This window comes from Moschus berezovskii, chromosome 4, assembly GCF_049115385.1.
Source record: "Moschus berezovskii isolate FMDL1 chromosome 4, NW_MosBer_1.0, whole genome shotgun sequence".
Taxonomy (NCBI): domain Eukaryota; kingdom Metazoa; phylum Chordata; class Mammalia; order Artiodactyla; family Moschidae; genus Moschus; species Moschus berezovskii.
In genome coordinates this window covers 99,637,366-99,655,493 of record NC_142463.1, presented here as the reverse complement: position 1 = coordinate 99,655,493, position 18,128 = coordinate 99,637,366, and the positions used below count along the sequence as shown (strand labels likewise).

The window sequence follows — 18,128 nt, the reverse complement described above, 5'->3', positions numbered from 1 at the left end:
AGGGTGTGTATCTATTTCATTTGGAATTTCCTGTTCTAATTGCAGGGTTACTCTTTCTTAAATAAAACTGCCTGGTTTTATATGAATCAGAAAATTGTATTCTTTGAAATTTATAATTCCTTTGTAGCAGTTGCTTGTCACCGCTCATTTACAGAATTATAGGTTATTTTAAAATTTTATATCATTTTGGAATATATAGTTAAATCTCATTTATTCAAAACTTAACAAAGCAAAACTCATATGTAACTGGCATACTTTATTCCATTTTATGGCAGACATCTTTTCAAAGTGCAATCTTGGGTATGTTTTAGAGGAAGAACACATTCATTTCAATTTCATATATTCTGAACATTTACGTTATAACTTGATGAAATAATAATTGTCTACATCAGAATTTCTCAAAATATAGTATCTGAAATACCTACATTATTTAAAATGTTACTTTGGAGCTGTAAGGATCTTCTTTTAAAGCAAGTACTTTTAGCAATTTTTGCACATTAAAATCTGAGAACCACTGGTCTATATTGAGAGGCCCTGAATGGTTTTCTCAATGATCAGAGAACAATAAAATTATATTTAGGTTTCTCTTCTTCCTGAGGCAGAAAATAGATGAATACAGTTCTAAAAGTGAAAACAAATGGCTTTTCTTTTTAAGCAACTTAATCATTAATAGCCCACTCACTGAACATTCCTGTTAATTGAGATTTACAATATATAGAGATGTAAAAGATTGACTAACTCTTATGAGAATGAATGCAGTAAACCAGCTGACAACAGTGATAAGAAAAGCTTGAGAGTTCTCCGAACAGCAGCAAGAGGAGCAGCCAAATTTGGTAGCATTTGATGTTCTCTTTTTGAATATTTGATGTGAAGTTTCCCCATTTCTAAACTGGAGTGAAGAAACACATGTCGAAACTCTACAACACCATTCCAGTATTTTGTTAACTTTGTTAAGTTATCAAAGTACAATGCTCTCTGCTCCTCCCTTGCATGGCACTAAGTGCTATTGGATGTCTTATTCCTTAAGTCTTGACATTTGGTGCCCACAGCATTTTATAGCCTAGACAGGTAAAGGTATCTGCACAATGGATCTATTCCCTGAGCATTTTGGATTTGACAGAAACTGTCCCCCTTCTCTACAGGGCAGAGATGTAACATTGACATTGATGAGTGTGCCTCCAATCCCTGTCGCAAGGGTGCAACATGCATCAATGATGTGAACGGTTTCCGCTGTATCTGCCCTGAGGGGCCCCACCATCCCAGCTGCTACTCACAGGTGAACGAGTGCCTGAGCAATCCCTGTGTCCACGGAAACTGTACTGGGGGCCTCACTGGGTGAGTAGCATCGTGTATTCATCGTTTCTTATTGACTCGTGTCGAGCCAGTTGAGTTTTAGTCCTGGCCATACCTGGTAGCAGTCAGTCAGGACTTGAGCTGAGACTAGGTTGAAGAGATTGGTAATCCACATCATAGTCTTCCAAGTCACCACTTCTTCCCTGCCTTCCATGACGGAGGAGATGGAAAGTAACGAGGAACGTTTCATTCCTCATATGGGTAGTCAGCACATGGGAGGAGTCCAGGGTTATTTTCTGAGTCTTTAGCTGTTGTGCTTTTAGTACTAACTGCATGATTGAGTTCTGAGGGATATTCTGTTTGACTTAACCTCCTGCTTAAAGAAAACCCAACTCTGTTTCATAATGATACCAGTGGGTACCACTGAAGTAGAGCCAGTCTCAGCTAACTAGAGTCTTGGCCCTGATGAAGTGTCACAGTTGGCAAGCTCCTGAGAGTTGTGTAATGTGTTGGCAAGTAATTTTCTAGAATCACAGAGGGTGACGTTTGGTTCCATGAGATAGTCCTGTGCTCTTGCTATCTTGCCAGAGGACGGGACTTTGGCCAGGACTTAGCATTTGCCATGCTTACAGCAGGTAAAAGAATGAAGAGTATATTTAGAGGTAAATGGGAAATCAAGTGATTTCCAAGATGAATTAACTCAGTATTCCTGTTTCAGAGTATAGCAGCCTTCAAAGCATCCCAACCCATTTACTTTTTTAAAGAAGAATCACCAAACAAGGAGTCTGTTATCTCCCGATATCACATTCTAAGTGCTGCTGCTGCTACTGCTGCTAAGTCACTTCAGTCGTGTCCGACTCTTTGTGACCCCATAGACAGAAGCCCACCAGGCTCCCCCGTCCCTGGGATTCTCCAGGCAAGAACACTGGAGTGGGTTGCCATTTCCTTCTCCAATGTGTGAAAGTGAAAAGTGAAAGTGAAGTCGCTCAGTCGTGTCCGACCCTTAGCGACCCCACGGACTGCAGCCTACCAGGTTCCTCCATTCATGGGATTTTCTAGGCAAGAGTACTGGAGTGGCTTGCCATTGCCTTCTCCGTTCTAAGTGCTAATGGTGTTCAAATTGTGAACAATATGCATACATTTCAGATACCTTCATTTTTGTTCCATTTCCTGCTCAGTACCCTTGGTGCTTTCTGGGGGCAGGGTTTCAGGTCAGAACAAAGCATGTCTCAGAAGTCAGACATCCCAGGAGCTCTTAGGGGTCACTTAGAGTCTCTGATACTACCCTGCCTTCTGAGTATCTGTTTTACACCAGAAACAAGTGATCTAAGGTTTTTTTACATTTATTTAGCAGAAAAGAAACTGCAGATTTATCAATGTCAATGCGTCTTTCAGATTGTCCCAATTTGTTGTACCAACCACTCTTTACATATGAAAGCCCACTATACTTACTTAACGTTTCCAGCATTTCTGTGGGCCAGGAAGCTGTGTTTACTGAACACTCCAGACGGGCCCACATGATACACAAGGTAACCCAAGTGTAGGTTTGAAGAGGAAAAGTAAGATTAGTCCACCCAGGAGCTCCTTGATCCTTTATTTCTTCAGAATTTTATATTTCAACTGTGACTTAATTGTACATTCATACCACAACTGTAACTTATTTCTGTCTTCTTTCAGATACAAGTGCCTCTGTGATGCAGGCTGGGTTGGCATCAACTGTGAAGTGGACAAAAATGAGTGTCTTTCTAATCCATGCCAGAACGGGGGAACTTGTGACAATCTGGTGAATGGATACAGGTGCACTTGCAAGAAGGGCTTTAAAGGTGATGCAGAAGTGCATATTTTTATGTCCTTTTTCTGCCTTTTTGTTGGTACATACAGTTTGACTCACTTCTTTCTTTCCCCTTTTCCTACTCATTCACATAGCAACCTTAATTTGAGCACTGTTATTTATAGGGCAGTTGGAGAATAAAAACATAAATAAATTTAAACATGGATTCTATTTTCAGACTAGCAGAGAGGTGGGCTATTGAAACTGTACCATTTAAGGTGAGCAACTCGAGCTCCATTCATACAACTTTGGACATTCTAATTGGATATTCTAATTGTAAGCTCCAGTGTAGGCCTGATTCTATGATAATTCAAAAGAGATATTGGTAGAAGAATGAAAATCTTGTTTTACTGTAATTGTAGCGATAATATAATGGGAGGATCCATGTATTTAAAACCTTTCCAACAAATTCTCTTAAACATTGAGATATTCTTAGATGATATGTAGTCACCTATGGCCTTCTGGAAAAATGCATAGTAGTGAGTATTGTATAAAATCACTTTTTGAGTTGTCACTGTTATATTTCTCCTGTCACTTTTTTCTTTAACCCTCGAGAGAGAAACCTGTGGGTTCAGTTCAGTTCAGTTGCTCAGTCGTATCCGATTCTTTGTGACCCCATGAATCACAGCACGCCAGGCCTCCCTGTCCATCACCAACTCCCGGAGTTCACTCAAAGTCATGTCCACAGAGTCGATGATGCCATCCAGCCATCTCATTCTCTGTCGTCCCCGTCTCCTCTCACCTCCAATCCCTCCTAGCATCAGACTCTTTTCCAGTGAGTCAACTTGTCGCATGAGGTGGCCAAAGTATTGGAGTTTCAGCTTTAACATCAGTAAATCATACATATTTATACTCCTTGATCCATATAGTCATTTATTTCACACTCAAAGTTCTGCCAGGGTACTGTGATAGGTCAATATGTTTCAGTGTCACTTTATTTGATAACTTGACATTTTTCTAAGATCGTATTGTAGTCATTTACTTTTTGACATTCAGATATATAACATCTGTAAAGAAACTTACAGATTTAAAAGCATTTTTATTCCTTTGTCTCTTTGAGACTTGCTGATCAACAAAATAAATATCAAAATAGTTCACAATCATATGTCTAGTGATTAACAGAGTACAGTCTGAACTCAGACCTCTATACTCTTAGACCATTATTTTCTTTTTATACCCGGCTATAGTTCCTCAGTTTTAAGACTCTGTGTCAGGCCCTATTGCAGGTATAAAGGGGGTGGCATTTGATAATGTCCTGTCCCGATGAATGTTTCCTTACTTTTCTCTTTTTTCATAGTGGGAGTAGATTTTGTGTCTTGGATCAGGGGGAAGAGCTTTGTGACTTCAGAAAGCACCACATTAATGGTAGATACTGTACATTTGAAAAAGTGGGCATAAATCAAGAAGCTTTGATTAACTGTTCAAATATTTTATCCCTTGATAACTTCTAGCCTATTTTTAAGCCCTGACCAGATACTTTGTATAGAAGCCTCTGTTTAGATATAACAGTAGCTTTTTACCCTAGTGAACTTCTTGGTCCATTATAGAGAAATTGCTTGTGTGTTTGGACATTCATTAAACTTTCAAGCTATTAGAATATATTGTTCTTCCATTCATTTTTTGATTAAGCAGTCTTACTAACTGACTGTATGTCAGGGACTTTACACTGAAATGAATGAACAGGTGTTTCAGTGGTCTGAAGAAATTAATGCAGTTTCTGAGGTGTTTAATGTTTACCCCTGAGAGCATTGCTTAGTAATTGAGATATTGAGGAGGCTAACAGAAAGTTTCACTGTCTTTGATTTTTCCCCCTTTTTGTCTGCAGGCTACAACTGCCAGGTGAATATCGATGAATGTGCTTCGAATCCGTGTCTGAACCAGGGAACCTGCTTTGATGACGTAAGCGGTTATACTTGCCACTGTGTGCTGCCATACACAGGTGAGTCCTGGGGTCCGGGGGCCAGAAGGGATGCTCGGTCTTATCTTGTCATTCCAAACCTGGGAGTCTCAGAGATGGGGTCTGTGGGGGCAGTGATGCTGCCCTGAGGAATCACTCCCTGATCACCTTTGCTGCCCTCACAGTCTAGGTCGCCCACGCTGAGAAAACACTGTGGCCTCTCTAGATGCAAGTGGTGGGGATACTTGTTTGCCTTTATTTTTTAGGGTTTGAGAAACGTGTTTTAATTCTGCATGTCTTGAATTGATGCATAGCCGATGGCTTAGGCGTTATCCGAATGGACTGTACGGCCTGTGCTCATGGTCTCAGTTTTGCCGACACAACAGCCACCACTTACCAGTCCTTTGCTATATGCCAGACACCTTACATATTTTGGAGTATTTGCTCTAGTGCTCACGATAATTCTGTAGAGTAGAGGTTCCTGTTCCTATCACCATTTTATACATGAGGAAGCTGAGGCAAACAGAGGTTGCTTGCTGAAGGTCACATCGGTAAGTAGTGAATCTCGGATTTGTCCCTAAGTCTTTGAACCCAAAGCTTGTCCCCTTAACTGTCATTCCTCTCCTCACATTGATTGCCACTGCGTCCTCTGCAGAGAGGCACTACCCCTTGGATGGCGATCACACACAGAAGACATGGATGTGACTTCATTTCATATCAGGTGACTTTGTTTCAGGTGGTGTTACAGGAGTGTGCTTGGACATTTCTTTGTATTCTCCTGCCTCATTACTGCCATCTTGTGACTGGATGTATTTGTGTGGCTCACTTGCCTCATGTCCTTCATTTAATGGCTTTGCATGTTTCTCCAGTGCCTTGCATGCAGGCAGGAGCATGGCTGAGTTCTTACTCCCCTCGAGTCTTGGCCTGTTGATAATAGCTGTTGCTAGTGACTCTAGGCTGTTTAGAGTGGCCAGATGCATGACTCTTTTACCTGAAAGACTTGATACTACATTGCTGTCTTTGTCACCTCTTTAGAAGAAACATTCATGCTGACAACCTGCGTTTAGCCATCCTGATTGAAAAAATCAAAGTTATTGGAGATCCATAGCTATCCCCAGACAGTCTAAATAATGTCATTCCATAGCAATAGCAATCACATTTGTTGGAACTGAGCAGGTCTTATCATTTACAACCGTAAAGACTGAGAATTGCTGGTAGTAGGGAGATGTAAGCAGGCGTCATTATGCTTTGACACATTATAGGCTTATCTGAATGTGACTTAAGGCACATAGCTCATGGGGAAATACTTGCCTTCTTGCTATTCAGCACTGCAAGAGTATCTGACTATATGCTGCCTGTTGGTTTTTCTACATATTAGGATCTTATTAAAAGAATTTACTATGTGTGACCTCTGGGAAATTAGATATTACAGATTGAAATTTCAGTGCTGAGTGTTGCTAAGGGTTCTGAGTGTCATTGAATTTGGCAAGCATGAAGGGAGCTAAGCAATGTTGCCTTTCCTTGTGAACCACTGTTCTGACCAGATACATTAAGAACTTGTTAGGGGAACTTCCATGGTGATCCAGTGGTTAAAACTTCATATTCCAGTGCAGCGGAAACAGGCTGATCCCTGGTTGGGAGCTAAGATCCCACATGCCTCATGGCCAAAAAGCCAAAACATAAAACAAAAGCAATTTTATAACAAATTCAATAAAGACTTTTACAATGGCCCACATTGGACTTCCCTCATGGTCCAGCAGTTAAGAATCTATTTGCCAGTGCGGGGGACACCAGTTCGATCCTTGGTTCAGGAAAATCTCACATGCCTCGAGGCAACTAAGCCTGTATGCCGCAACTTCTAAAGCCCATACGCCTAGAGCCCATGCCCCGCAACAGGAGAAGCCTGCAATGAAAAGCCTTCTCCCCATTGCAGCTAGAGAGTAGCCCCTACTTGTCACAAGGCCCGTGTGCAGCAACAAAGACCCAGTGCAGCCAAGAATAAATAAATAAATTCTAAAAATGGTCCTGGGACTTCCCAGGTGGTGCCAGTGGTAAAGAACCCGCCTGCCAGTGCAGGAGACATAAGAGACACGGGTTTGATCCCTGCATGGAGAAGATCCCCTGAAGAAGGGAAAGGCACCCTACTCCAGTATTCTTTCCTGGAGAATCCCATGAGCAGAGGAGCCTGGTGGGCTACAGTCCATGGAGTTGCAAAGAGTTGGACACAACTGAAGTGACTTAGCAGCAGCACAAAAAATAGTCCACATCAAAAAGAACCTTTTAAGAAAAGAAAAACTGGTTAGGGACATTGATGAAAATTTGTGGTAATATTTTTTTCTTTTTGAATGCAAAGTTTTAGGATAAAATTTTAAGTTGAGATAGTTGTAACTTGAACTTATTTATTTATTTTGTTTTGTTTTGTTTTTTTTTTTGAACAGAGGAAAATTTATGCGTCGAACCTGGACTGGTCACTTATGATAATATACATGCTACAATTCCATTCTCTCCAATCATTCCACCTTCACCCTCTCCCACAGAGTCCCAAAGACTGTTCTAAATGCCTATGTCTCTTTTGCAGTCTCTTATACAGGGTTCAGGTTACCATTTTTCTAAATTCCATATATATGCGTTAATATACGGTATTGATGTTCTTCTTTCTGGCTTACTTCACTCTGTATAATTGGCTCCAATTTCATCCACCTCATTAAAACTGATTCAAATGCATTCTTTTTGATGGCTGAGAAATACTCCATTGTGTATATGTACCAAAGCTTTCTTATCCATTCATCTGCAGATGGACATCCAGGTTGCTTCCATGTCCTGGCTATTATAAACAGTGCTGCAATGAACATTGGAGTACATGTGTCTCTTTCAATTCTGGTTTCCTCGGTGTGTATGCCCAGGAGTGCAATCGCTGGATCATATGGCAGTTCTATTTCCAGTTTTCTGAGCATTTTTGTTGCAATGTTGTGTTAGTTTCAAGTGTACACTATAGTGATTCAAATATTTAAAGATTATACTCCACTCAAAGTTGCTATGAAATAATAGCTGTATTCCCTGTTCTGTATCCATGTGGATTATTTATTTTATGCCTAGTAGTTTCTATCTCTCAATCCCCCACCTTGACCCTCCCCCTTCCTTCTCCTGCTAGTAACCACGGTTTGTTCTCTATACCTGTGAGGCTGTTTCTATTTTATTATATTCACTTGTCTTGTTTTTTAGACTCCACAGATAAGTAATTAATATATAGTATTTGTCTTTTCTGTCTGACTTGTTTCACTAATCATAGTACCCTCTAAGTCCATCCATGATGCAGAGGGCAGAATTTCATTCTTTTTTATGTCTGAGTAATATTCTTGTGTGTGTGTGTGAGAGAGAGAGAGAGAGAGAGAGTCACAAATCACATCTTTATCCCTTCGTTTGTTGATGGATACTTAGGTTGTTTCCATAGCTTAGCTATTATAAATAACCTAATGCTGATAAGAACATTGGCATGTATCTTTTTGAATTAGTGTTTTCATTTTCTTCAGATGTATACCAAGGAGTGCAATTGCTGGATCGTATTATAGTTCTGTTTTTAGCTTGAGTACTCTTGCCTAGAAAATCCCATGGATGGAGGAGCCTGGTAGGCTGCAGTCCACGGGGTCGCTAAGTGTCGGACATGACTGAGTGACTTCACTTTCACTTTTCACTTTCACACATTGGAGAAGGAAATGGTAACCCACTCCAGTGTTCTTGCCTGGAGAATCCCAGGGATGGCGGAGCCTGGTGGGCTTCTGTCTGTGGGGTCACACAGAGTCGGACACGACTGAAGTGACTTAGCAGCAGCAGCAGCAACATCTGTACTGTTCTCTATGATGGCTGCACTAGTTTACATTCCAACCAATAGCATCAAGAGTTTCCTTTTCTTCACATCTTTACCAGCATATTTTATTGTATACTTTTTGATGGTAGCCATTCTGACAGGTGTGAGTTGTAATTTGACTTCCAAAACAGTCTCCCTTTTTTAAAAAGTTTTTATTGGAATATAGTTGATTTCCAATGTGTTAGTTTGAGGTGTACAGCAAAGTGAACTCTTTGTTTTTGAACTCTTTTTTAGATTCTTTTTCCATACAGAACCTCCATATTGTTCTCAATGGTGGCTGTACCATCTTACATTCTCACCAACAGTGTTGGAGTGTTCCATTTCTCCATACCCTCTCCAGCATTTATTGTTTGTAGATTTTTTTGATGATAGCCTTTCTGACAGGTGTGAAGTGATGCCTCATTGTAGTTTTGATTTGTATTTCTCTAATAATTAGTGATGTTGAGAATCTTTCCATGTGCTTTTGTAGCCATCTATATGTCTTTAGAGAAATGTCTATTCAGATCCTCTGCCCATTTTTTGATTGCAGTGGGTTTTTTTTTTTTTTATATTGAGATGCATAAGCTGTTTGTATATTTTGGAAATTTGCCCTCAGTTGCTTCATTTGAAAATATTTTTTCCCATTCTGAGGGTTGTCTTTTCATTTTGTTTACTAGTTTCCTTTGCTGTGCAAAAGCTTTTAAGTTTAATTAGATCCCATTTGTTTGTTTTTGCTTTCAGTTTCATTACTCTGGGAAAGTGAAAGTTGCTCAGTCATGTCTGACTTTTTGTGACCCCATGGACTGTACAGTCCACGGAATTCTCCAGGCTAGAATACTGGAGTGGGTAGCCTTTCCCTTCTTCAGGGGATCTTCCCAACCGAGGGATGGAACCCAGGTCTCCCACATTGCAGGTGGATTCTTTACCAGCTGAGCCACAAGGGAAACCCAAGAATACTGGAGAGGGTAGCCTATCCCTTCTCTAGCGGATCTTCCTGACCCAGGAATTGAACCAGGGTCTCCTGCATTGCAGGCAGATTCTTTACCAACTGAGCTATCAGGGAAGCCTTACTCTAGGAGGTGGATCAAAAAAATCTTACTGTGATTTATGTCAGAGTGTTCTTCCTATGTTTTCCTCTAAGAGTTTTATAGTATCCAGCTTTATATTTAGGTCTTTAATCCACATTGAGTTTATTTTTATGTATAATGCTGGGAGTGTTCTAATTTCATTTGTTTACATATAGCTGTCTAGTTTTCTCAGCACCACGTATTGAAGAGACTATCTTTTCTCCGTTGTATATTCTTGCCTCCTTTGTCATAAATTTGGTGACAGTAGTGTGTGGGTTTATTTCTGGGCTTTCTATCCTGTTCCATTGATCTATATTTCTGGTTTTGTGCCAGTACCATACTGTTTTGATAACTGTAGCTTTGTAGTATAGTCTGAAGTCAGGGAACCTGATTCCTCCAGCTCCATTTTTCATTCTCAAGATTGCTTTGGCTATTTGTGGTATTTTGTGTTTCCATGCAAATTGTAAATTTTTTTTATTCTACTTCTGTGAAAAATGTCATGGGTAATTTGATAGGGATTGCATTGAATTTGTAGATTTTCTTGGGTAAAATAGGAATTTCCCAATCAAAGAACATGGTATATCTCTCCATCTGTTTGTGTCATCTTTGATTTCTTTCATCAATATTTATAGTTTTCTGCATACAAGTTTTCTCCTTAGATAGGCTTATTCCTAGGTACTTTATTCTTTCTAATATAATGGTAGATGGGATTGTTTCCTTGATAATGTTTCTTAGCTTTCTTGTTAGTGTCTAGAAATACATATTTCTGTGTATAATTTTGTATCCTGTAACTTTACCAGATTCATTGATGAGCTGTAATAGTTTTCTGATAGTGTCTTTAGGATTTCTTTTTGTATCATATCATGTTACCTGTAAACAGTGACAGTTTTACTTCTTTTTTTTTTCAGTTTTGGTTCCTTTTATTTCTTCTATGATTGCTGTGACTAGAACTTCCAAAACTATGTTGAATAAAATGGCCAGAGGCCATTCTTGTCTTATTCCTGATTTTAGAGGAGATGCTTTCAGTTTTTCACCATTGAGAATGATTTTTGCTATGGGTTTGGTGTATATGGCTTTTATTATGTTGAGGTGGATTCCCTTTATGCCCACTTTCTGGAGAGTTTTGTCATAAAGGAATGTTGAATTTTGTCAGAAGCTTTTTCTACATCTATTGAGATAATCTTATGGCTTTTATTCTTCAGTTTTTGATGTGGAGTATCCCATTGATTTGCAGATATTGGAAAAATCCTTGCATCCCTGGGATAAATCCCATCTGGTCCTGGAGTTTTGTTTGTTGAAATATTTTTAATTAGTTTCAATTTCAGTTCTTGTGATGGGTCTGTTTATATTTTCTATTTCTCCTTGGTTCATTCTTGGAAGTTTGTATCTTTTTATGAATTTATGCCTTTGTTTTAGGTTGTTCATTTTATTGGTGTATAGTTTCTTACAGTAGTCTTTTGTGATCCTTTGCATTTCTATGGTGTTCATTGTAACTTCTCTTTTTTCATTTCTGTTTTATTGATTTGAGTCCTCTTTTTTCTTGATGACTCTGACTAAAGGTTTATCAATTTTGTATATCTTCTCAGAGAGCCAACTTTTAGTTTCATTGATTTTTGCTATTATTTTATTTGTCTCTATTTCATTCTACAGGTGTTGTATGATTTCTTTCCTTCTACTTATTGGGAGTTTATCTGTTCTTCTTTCCTTAGTTGCTTTGTGTTGTGTTTGGAAAAGATGCTGGATATGATTTCTGTTTTCTTAAATATACTGAGGTTTGATTTGTGACCGAAGTTGCTATCTATCCTGGAGAATGTTCCCTGTGCACTTGAGAAGAAAGTGTGTTCTACTGCTTTTGGATGGAATGTCCTATAAATATCAATTAAGTCTGCCTGGTCCAATGTGCCATGTAAGGCTTATGTTTACTTATTAATTTTCTATCTGGATGGTCTGTCCATTGGTACAATGGGCGTTAAAGTTCCCCACCATTATTGTGTTACTGTCGATTTCTGCTTTTGTGGCTGTTAGCATTTGCTTTGTATACTGAAGTGCTCCTGTGTTGGGTGCCTATATGTTTGCAATTGTTGTATCATGTTGGATTGATCCCTTGATCATTATGTAGTGTCCTGCCTTGTCTTTTGTGACAGTCTTTATTTAAAGTCTGTTCTGTCTGATATAAGGTTGCTACCCTAGCTTCCTTTTGATTTCCATTTGCATGTAGTGTCTTTTTTCACCCCATTATCTTTACTCTGTGTGTGTGTCCTTAGGTGTGCAGTGGGTCTCTTGTAGACAGCATATATGTGGGTCTTGTTTTTGCTGCCCTTCAGCCAGTCTGTGGCTTTTGGTTGAAGGATTTAATCCATTTACATAAGTATTGATATGTATATTCCTATTGCCATTTTTTAAGTTTGAGGGGTATTTTTTAGGTCCCTTTTTTTTTTTCTTTCCTCTTTTGTTCTCTTGTGTTTCTGCCTAGAGAATTAATTTCCCTTGGTATTTGTTGTAAAGCTGGTTTGGTGGTGCTGAATTCTCTTAGTTTTTGCTTGTCTGTAAAGCGTTTGAGTCTCTGTCAAATTGGAATGAGAACCTTGCTGGTTATTCTTGATTGTAGGTTTTTCCCTTTTGTCACTTTCAGTATATCATGCCACTCCCCTCTGGCCTGCAGAATTTTTGCTGAAAAAATCAGCTGATGGGGATGGGGATTCCCTTGTATGTTATTTGTTGTTTTTCCCTTGTTGCTTTAAATACTTTTTCTTTGTATTTAATTTTTGTTAGTTTGATTAATGTGTGTCTTGGCATGTTTCTCCTTGGGTTTATCCTCTGTGGGACTGTCTGTGCTTCCTGGACTTGGGTGACCACTTTCTTTCTCATTTTAGGGAAGATTTTAACTATAATTTCTTCAAATATTTTCTCAGGTTCTTTCTCTTTTCTTCTTTTTAGACCCCTATAATTTAAATATTGGTGCATTTAATGTTTCCCAGAGGTCTCTGAGACTGTCTTCATTTCTTTTTTTTTTTTTTAAATTGCTTATTTATATATTTCATATTGACTTTTTTGGTCCACACCCTGCAGCATGCAGGATCTTAGTTTCCCAAGCAGAGATTGAATCTTTGCCCCCTGCAGTGGAAGTATGGAGTCTTCATGTTGAACATTTTCTTGTATCTTCTTGATCTGTGCCTCCATTCTTTTTCTGAGATCTTGGGTCATCTTTTTTTTTACTGATTTATTTATTTATTTTTTTAGTTTTTTTTTTTTTTTTTCTCAAAAACAATTTTAGGAATCTTTACTTAAAAACAACCTTATCTTAAAATGGAGTAACTTTGGTTTTACGAGCAGCAAGCAAAGTACAGAAGCAAAAATGCATTACAGGATCATTAAGTTCTACATTAGGTCACAGCGTCTAATCTGAAATCACACCCATAATATCATTTTTCAGGATATCTGGGAAATAGTTATTTCCCAGGATGTCTGAACCATAGCTACTCTATTTTGACTTTTAATTGTAAAAAAAAAAAAAAAATTTTTTTTTTTAATAGACAAAGCAGATTTTACCATTAATGACGTCAGTGTTTTTCTAGGTATGAGAAGATGCAAGAATTGGAACTCATAAAACCTTTTTCTGAAAAGATCTAACTATCTGAAGGCCTGTTCTGCCAGGTTTTTTTTTTTTTTTTTCAGAGCACAGAGTGCCTCATTCCTGATTTTCACCCTAAACTTCTTTCAGGGGGTGTTGAAGGTCAGCAGCTTGCAATGGTCATGATGTAATCTTTGTAGAGGCAGCTGGCAAGTACCAACTTCCAGTCAGCAGGGTCCCTTCATGGCCACATATCTGACCATGTGACACCATTTCATGGCCATTGTGTCCCACAGTGCTGGGAAGCCTCATTCCCAGGTCTAGGGAAGTGATGGGCCACTCAGTGTGCTAATTGGACCAGGCCTTGCAAGTAGCAAAAGTCTCTGGACCACTGTCTTACTAACCTCCTGGTCCAGGAAAATATTTCCTCTTGTTGCTTTTTCCCATACCCAGAGTCACATTATTACAATTATTGATCTCATATGGAACTGTCAGTTCAGCATTATATCACAGGCTCAGTGAAACAAGTGACATAGAAAATAATATAGCCATAGCTAGCAGTTATTAGTCAAATAAGAATTATAAGTCAAGAACTTTCATTAGATAAAGCCTGGTATACCCCAAGTCACCTGACTTCATTCGTTAAATGATTATAGTCTGGTGTTAATCTCCTGGTTGTACATTATGGAGCATCTGACCTTTATCTGAAGATTGGTTACTGAGATAAGCCCTAGAAACTAACCTAGAGTGTCCTTTTTTAATAACTTAATTAAATCTTTTAGCAGTATCACGTAACAAGGAACTGTCTCAGCAGTGAGTCTTAGTAAACACTAGACATTAAGAAAACTAGAAACTTAATTTAACAATTTACAAAACTTAATATTCCGTGATTTTTCATTATGGAGGCCCTGTAGCCAGGGAGGCTTTAACCCATCAAATAAAAAATGAGGTTTGTCAGGGAGCTATGAAAAGCCAAGCAGCCATCTTGGATTTCCCATAGCCCTGACTCTGATTTCCAGCTATTGTTTTTAATTTTCCAGTTTAGAAGTAGACTGTTGCCATGGTTTAAGGACATTAGGATGGCACAAGTCTAACAGAGTTTTTGTATAAGCCAAATGAGCTTTTACATGTCTACAAACCCGACAATTGGATTAATTTCTAAAACTAGCATAGGATCAGGCCTATGGTAGAAAAGCATTTGATTTAAATGCAGAGGGCTAAGAAGTCAAGAAAACATTATAAATGATCATACGAATCAGGTCCAGCATCTTGGGCAATCTGTCTACCTCTGATGTCGTCATCTTCTCATCCTGGTGTAGTGTAGTTTCTTCTGAAAAAAGTCCTTCCATCCAGGTTGGAGACAGTCCTTTAAATTATGTCCTTTTTTTTTTTTTTTTTTTTTTTTAAGTCCTGGTTGCAGGTCACGAGGCATCTGATCTTCATCCAAAGATAGATCACTGAGACACTGAGATAAGCTTCAGAAACAAACTTAGGGTAGGGTCATCTTTACTGGCATTATTCTGGATTCTTTTCCAGGTAGATTGCCTATCTCCTCTTTACTGTTCGTTTAGACTTTTACTTTGCTCTTCCATCTGCTAGATGTTTCTTTGTCTTTTTATTTTGTCAGACTTACTGTGTTTGTGGTCTCTTTTCTACAGGTAGCAGGATCATAATTCCTCTTGCTTCTGGTGTCTGCTCCCCATTGCGTGAGGTTGGTCCAGAAGCTTGTGCTGTTATCCCCTTGAAAGGGAGTTTGATTGACACTGTGACTAGAGCCTGCACTGCATGTTGATCAGGGCCTCCCGTTGCTCTGTGGTTGTCACTGCCCTTTTAGAGACAGGATCTGCTCTCTGTTTGTTGGAGTAGAAGCCCCTAGATCTGTTTCTTAGCTGTGCTTCTGATTTGTGGTGTGAGGATTGGAGCATTTCCACTGGAGAGAAGCTGCTGAGTATTCTTTCTCTGGGGCTGTTCACCTGTGAATGTGCTCTGTTGTGTCCCCTTTTGCCTGTTGTGTGGGCTCACAAAGGACAGTATTGTTGGCACTGCACGCTGCCCAGGTAGGAGGGTGCTGGGTAGGGCTTGGAACACGGGTACCCTTCAGGTGGCGATAGGGATGAGCTGGTCACACAGTTTGAGGAGGGGGAACAGAGGAGGCAGTGACAGGGACGTGCAAGCCAGCTGTGGTAGGAGCCCTCCCTAGTGCTCTGGAGGCAGGGGTTGGTACATGAGGAGAGAGCCTGCAATGGCAACCCCACCCCTTGTGCATTACTCAACAATGGCGCTTCATTTCTGTGGTTGTCCAGGCTTCCTCCACGAGCATTCTCAGTTGCAGAGTTCTGCAACCCCATTCCTCTCAGGTCGTCTCCTCACAGCCATGTTTTGTCAAAAGTTAAAATTTCACCTTAGGTTCAAAATATTTGTTAACAAAAGAAACCACTCGTTATATACAAATAAATAATTTCAATATCTAATAGAGAATTACCTTTCTTACTTTTAATAAACAATCATTAAAAGAAAAGAAAAATAGAACAGTAAAGAAAAGTAACAGTCCATATATCACCAAATTGGGTTTTGACTGATATCCAGACTCAAACAGTGCTGGGAAGTCCTGTGTGATAGCAGTCTGGAGCCCCAGTTGGGGAAAGGTCCCGGGCAGCGCATCTGCTCCATGGGTGAGACTTCAGAATTGTAGGTTGGGGGTTCCTGCTTTTAATTCCAGGCCACAAACTGATATTGTCATCAGTCTGAGAGCAGATTGCAGCTCTGGTTTAATCTTTTTTTTTTTTTTTACGGTGTCATTTGTTTTGTCTTGTAAATCTTGGAATGTTATTAAAATAGCCCCTGGTATGGTTGGCCAGACCTCCAGGGGCTTAATAGTTCCAGGATCTGCCCTCTTCTCATCTATGGTGCCATGCAACTTGCACTTGCCTCAGGAAGGTAGTCAAGGCAGTGTCCAGGCAGGTCAGAAGCAAGGTCAGAGGCCTGCTCTGCTTTCTTTGTCTTAACCCTGAACAAGACAAGACTACTTCCATTTAATTTCCCTAACAAACCAACAGCAGGCCCCTCCCCAGGTCTGCTCTCCAAACCCCACATTCCAGCACCCAGCATCCATGCGTACTGGCGAACACCTGTCTCAGGCTGGGGTGTGCAGGGCCGTGGCACAGACCATCTGTGTAGGTCTCACTCTGTCCTGTCTGTCACAGGCCAGTTATTGGACTATCCTTTGAATCCCCAAGGCTCCCCTCTGCTCCAGCTCATCTCCCAGCTGGTAAGAGGCCTTCCCCAGATGTAGGGACCTCTCCATACCTTCAACTCCCCACGAAGGGTGCAGGTATCATCCTGCTTCCTCTCCTCTTCCTTTGCCTTCTTTTTTTCACCCTACCCATTATGTGGGGATCTTTCTTGCCCTTTTAGGTGTCCAAGGTCCTCTGCTAGTGTTCAGCAGGTGCTCTGTGGGAACTGCTTCACGTGTAGATGTATTCTTGATACATTTGTGGGGAGAGAGAAACTCCATGTCCTCCTACTCCTCCAGCATCTTGGAAAAAACCTATCTCCCTTTTAATAAAAGTATTCTTTTAATGTTTTTCTGGAATCTTATATTCAGTATACTAAGGTAGGAAATGTTGGTGGGCAACTATTAATGTTATGTTTTGATGTTGAAATAAGGAGAGATGTTACTAGACAGTTAGTATAACTTCACTGGTTTCCACCTCTGGTGGCCTTCTGATCAACCCCATTGCCTTCTGGAACAGGCCTACAGAGGTTTTAAGAGTAGGAGGCTGTGTTGTTACTTCTCTGCAAGGTGGATCTATGTCGCTAAGCTTCTGAGTAGCTGAATCTTAGCTCTGAAGATGCAAAAACGCTTACACCTGATTGATGTCAGTTTCTGAATCCACATAATCACTTGTGATAATACGTGAAGATGACAGCAGCCCAGCAGTTGCTGAGTACGTAGTCCATGTGCTGGACCCTATGCTCATAAGGACTTTGTAAACGTTTTTTCATTTAATCCACAAAAAGCTTCTATGAATTACATACCATCCTAATTCCCATCTTGTTTATGTGGAAGCTCAGAGAATGTAACTTGCCTGAGATCACACTGCGAGTTATCACATCAGATCCAAGACACAAAGGTCCGTAAGTCTCTCAGATCCCGGAACTTATTTATTACATTAGCTCTGAATTTGGAAAGCATCCTTTGGTATAGAATTTGGGGAAATCTCAGTTCCTTGGACTTTTTCTCTATAATAAACTCTGTCATTTGATTTGCAGGCAAGAACTGTCAGACCATATTGGCTCCCTGTTCCCCAAACCCTTGTGAGAATGCTGGTGTTTGCAAAGAGGCACCAAATTTTGAGAGTTACACCTGCCTGTGTGCTCCTGGCTGGCAAGGTAACAGAGTCGGAATGTAGAAACCAAGAGCATTTAACAGAATGATCTGGTTATTTGATGACATGGAGGATCTGTCTTTTGAGGCTTGCCCTGTTTTGTCAAGAACACAGGCCTTGTATAAAAGCTGAAGCTGCTAACTGGAATGTTTTAGAGACTTTCCATTTTACATGTCTTTGCCGCCCCCTTGTGGCTAGAAGACTCCAACCAGAGTCTGAAACTGATGTTATGTGTAG

The 18,128-nt window shown here is 39.9% G+C and overlaps 1 protein-coding gene across 3 annotated transcripts in view; it reads left to right on the top strand.

The window, feature by feature from the left end:
* NOTCH2 (notch receptor 2) overlaps window positions 1-18,128 on the top strand; it is a 220,887-nt gene that overhangs the window by 169,831 nt on the left and 32,928 nt on the right. For all 3 annotated transcript variants that reach the window (XM_088835625.1, XM_088835626.1, XM_055402755.2), the window contains exons 13-16: window positions 1,143-1,335; window positions 2,971-3,116; window positions 4,950-5,063; window positions 17,776-17,895. In XM_088835625.1, coding sequence (XP_088691751.1) covers window positions 1,143-1,335; window positions 2,971-3,116; window positions 4,950-5,063; window positions 17,776-17,895 — 573 coding nt within the window. The remainder of the gene's footprint in view (window positions 1-1,142; window positions 1,336-2,970; window positions 3,117-4,949; window positions 5,064-17,775; window positions 17,896-18,128) is intronic.